The 3,884-nt window shown below is 43.4% G+C and overlaps 1 protein-coding gene across 1 annotated transcript; it reads right to left on the reverse strand.

The window, feature by feature from the left end:
• Window positions 1–1,841: 1,841 nt before the first annotated feature.
• RPL39 (ribosomal protein L39) lies at window positions 1,842–3,801 on the reverse strand (the record flags this gene model as incomplete). The annotated part of the gene is made up of 2 exons (XM_009701729.1): window positions 1,842–2,020; window positions 3,698–3,801. Coding segments are annotated over 2 exons (153 nt in total), but the record flags the coding sequence as incomplete, so codon positions are not given.
• Window positions 3,802–3,884: the final 83 nt, after the last annotated feature.

A 3,884-nucleotide genomic window follows, 5' to 3' on the forward strand; every position in this document is an offset into this window, starting at 1 on the left:
AGCATCCGTCCCAGGTCTGCACTGCAGATGGGGAAGGAGCAGCAGCCACGCAGGACTCAGTGCTGAGCCACAGCCTCCTCCTCCACTTCCCTGCGATAAATAGGTGGTGTTTCACAGGCCTCACTGGAAAATGCCAGCATTGAGGACCTGGATTGCCAACCACTCTGAGTGGTTTCATCCCTTCTTTCCTCTCTCCCCTTTTTTAACTAGCTGCTAACTGTTCCTTAAAGCAGTATCTTGAGTTACTACCCTCCTGCTGAGAATGGTTTCAATTAAGCTGCACCTGTGTCTGGCATCAAGTCCAACTTGATCAAGCCAATGCAGAGCTTTAAACAAACTCAGAAGTTATTATATATTCTAGTGAACACGCAGACATTATGCACTACAGTCTATAGGAGTATTGCATTTTGTAGATGAATCTATCCACTGCCCTTGCTGTATTCTTCCTTTTCCTCCTCCTTTCCTCCCTCCTAAGCGAAACTTTCTTTCATCTGACTGTTCTACTGCACCCACTCCCCAAGCCAGGATCTTAACCCCAGGCTCCAAGGGTTGCCCTGCCCCACATCCACCCAAGAGCAGCTCCCGGTGCTGCAGGTGCAGGACCCAGACCCACAGTGGGTAAGAAGCTGCCATCCTCAGCTGTCCGCAGGTGTGAGGGTCATGAGGAGACACCTACAGCCAACGCAGATGGGTGTTCAGTACACTGCCAAGACACAGGACAGGTGGTCTTGGTATTCAAGTATCACTGATTATTCTCAGCTCTGTGTTCTCACTCCCTGGGTCAGTACTTTTATAGCACTTCTGGACACGTAACATTTCAGCATTTGCCCAGTACTGTAGTGCCATCATTCGCACTGTTCCAACACTTGCAGTTCAGACATGCTCTTCCATTAATAAAAACAAGGTTATCTGACCGACCAACAGGCCTAGCAATTCTTTACTATGTGGCCTACCCTGGATATTCAAAAGGGCCATGGGGGAGATAATGGTGGAGTTGAGAATCTGCAGCTGTGACACAAGCCAACCACAGGGAACATACATACATTCAATGTATAAGTGTAATGTAAGACAGGGTGGTAACTAGAGATTGACTTGGTTTACCAAAAAGTTTTGCCCCTCACCTACCACAGCACACCTCAAACAGGAATTCACCTTCCCCCAGGACAGCATTTTCAGTGTGCTTTGCTTTCCAGTCCCATAAAATGCACCCAGCAGCTATACAGACACATCTTTGGCAAATTCTGACAATGCTGCTTACTTTTCTTAGCAACAATTCATAAAGCTACCAGAAATGTAATCCAGAGTCTTCCCTGGGGTTAAATAAGAGGCTGACACTCGAGAGTTACAGTAGCCACAGTGGTCTATGGATGATAGTGAAATCTGCCTTTATCAAACCTGCCTCTAAAATATATTTTTTTTAGCTCTTTCAGTTTGTTTAAGAAAATATTTTCTTCAAATGAACCTCTCTAAAATCAGTTCTGATTTTTACCTTTTCTTTAAAAAAATTGGTATGCTTTGCTCTCAAAGATTTACAGTAAGTGAAAAGGAAGACACAACCTACTCCATCTGGAAAGAGCTGACAAGGTTTCTCACACTCAGTGAGATTATATTCACAGTAATGTTAGTTTTTATTCTGTTACTATCCGACCATATATGTATATGAAATAATTTGAACCAAGTCATTCAGATCCATATTTATTAGTAAGCCTGTATACTGTCAACACTCATGATGATGCCTGAAAGAAAGAACACTAATAGAACACAGTCTTCATGTTTCAGATGCAAATTACTTCAAGATATTAAACATCGATAGCCCAGACTAGCTTATAAAAAAGACCAAAACAAACATTGGGGATTGCAGTCCAACTCTACAGAAGGAAGCACTCGAGGGTTACCCAACAGCATACAGGGTGTATCAATCTGACGCAGAAAGACAAGTGCTTAATTAGTGTTCCCAGGAGACAGTCTCTCTTACAAGCCCAGCTTGGTCCTTCTCCAGTGTCTCCTTTTGGAGTTGTACCTAAGACAAAAGCAATGTAAATTAGCAAAGTGCACACACACATTTCAAGATCCACACAGACTGAAACCACCTTGAATTAGCTCAACAGTAAAGGACTGAAATCTTTCTTATGTGCTAGAGTGGCAAGCTGCCAACAATAATCAGCTGTGTACTCATTTTTAAAAATTTCCATCTCTGTTTACTTTCTTCATTCACTAACCAACTAGCACATTACTGCAACAGAATCTAACCCTCAAAGAGATAAAGATGCCTGCGCACGTGCATCAGCACTGGCATGTGAATATCCTACCTCCTCTTGCAGAGACAAGACCTGTGATCTTGTATTGATTGTTCAATGACAATGAAAACTACCTCAAGTGTAGTTCGTAGCCTAACACAAAAAGTACCATTTTTGTTCAAAACATGAAAGCAGAGCAGTGTATGGAAAAGGCCCTCTTCCAGGAAAGTAAATTCCTTTATGTATATGTACTTGTACATGTTAAGAACAAATGGTTTCACCACTGTATAGGTGAAACCAAAGACAGCGTTAACAGAGTTACTCTCAGCAGTACTCCCACAGAATGAAGCACTGTAATTGCAGCCTGCTTTAGCACAGTTTGGATAAAACTGATGACCCAAGGCACTGAAGTGCCACAGGACAAAAATTCATGATTTTGCCCCATGATAAAGTATTCCAAAGTACTGCAATTTAGCTAAAACAGAACCCCGTTGTTAAGTAAGGATACAGTCTCAGGCACACACCACCGATTCTGCCTAGAAAGAAACAAGTCAGGAGAAGTAACATGAACAGAACCTGGCAATTCTGTGTTGTTTCGGTGCCTGGGCCAGCTACTGCTACTATCACTGTTCTTACTACTCAGGACAAAAAACATCTGGGAGAAAGAATCCTGTTCCCTTTAAAAGTCTAGACAAGAGAGCATATGAGATACAAAGTTAGCTGCACAGCACAAGTGACCAAACTATATTGGTTGAAGCTTTTAAACTAGAGGGCTCAGATATGCACCACCTTCTGCATATGTCACGTTTACCTAGTATTCTACAGTACTCTTACTGCATTTCGCTAAATACTTGAAAATAAACACTACAGGGAAACAAAAAGGAACTGTTGCAAACGAATTCTGCAGTCACATGTCAAGGATCTCATACTACCAGTTTTATCCCCCATACATCCAGCAAGCCCTTTGCTTCCTTATGCAGAGTCTTCTGTATCTCACAACACCCATGCTCAGTGAGATACTGTTCCTTGAAAATGCAGAAACCCAGAGGAACAGCTATAAGAAAGGGGAAAGATGCTGGGAAGGGGAATGTCAGAAGAAGAGAGGCTACCAAATTCTGGAATAAATTATCCACACATACAGTTCACACTTTCACTTTACAAGTGCCATTACTGAACATCTGTGGATACTTGGGGAGCACTGGAATGAACTGAACTGCTACAGAGGAAATAGCACCGAAGCTCCACACTGCCTCAAGAAAAAAAAAAAAGGGCTGACAGTATCTGGTAGAGTTGTGCACCTGCACTAGCTTGCTTTTATGGTACTCACAGCCACAAAATTGCACTTTTGCTTGCATATAATCAGCTTCTGACTTCAGTCCATAGCGCAGAGGCAGCCTGATTCAGAGCCTGTGCGGCTGTAGGCTGCAAGTTCCTCAGAAAGCAACAGCTGATCTTATTACCTGATCTTATTGCCCGTTTTCATGCGAATCCATTGCGGGATAGGCCGGTTCTGCTTCTGCTTCTTCGCGAGGAAGCGTTTGATCTTGAACGTCTTATGAGACGACTGGAAGAGAGAGCAGCTGTTAGTCCTACACGGCAGCCCCTGCACAGTCCCCGTCTCGCAGCCGGCGATGGGCAGCTCCGCCA

This window comes from Cariama cristata, unplaced genomic scaffold, assembly GCF_000690535.1.
Source record: "Cariama cristata isolate BGI_N322 unplaced genomic scaffold, ASM69053v1 scaffold27366, whole genome shotgun sequence".
Taxonomy (NCBI): Eukaryota; Metazoa; Chordata; class Aves; order Cariamiformes; family Cariamidae; genus Cariama; species Cariama cristata.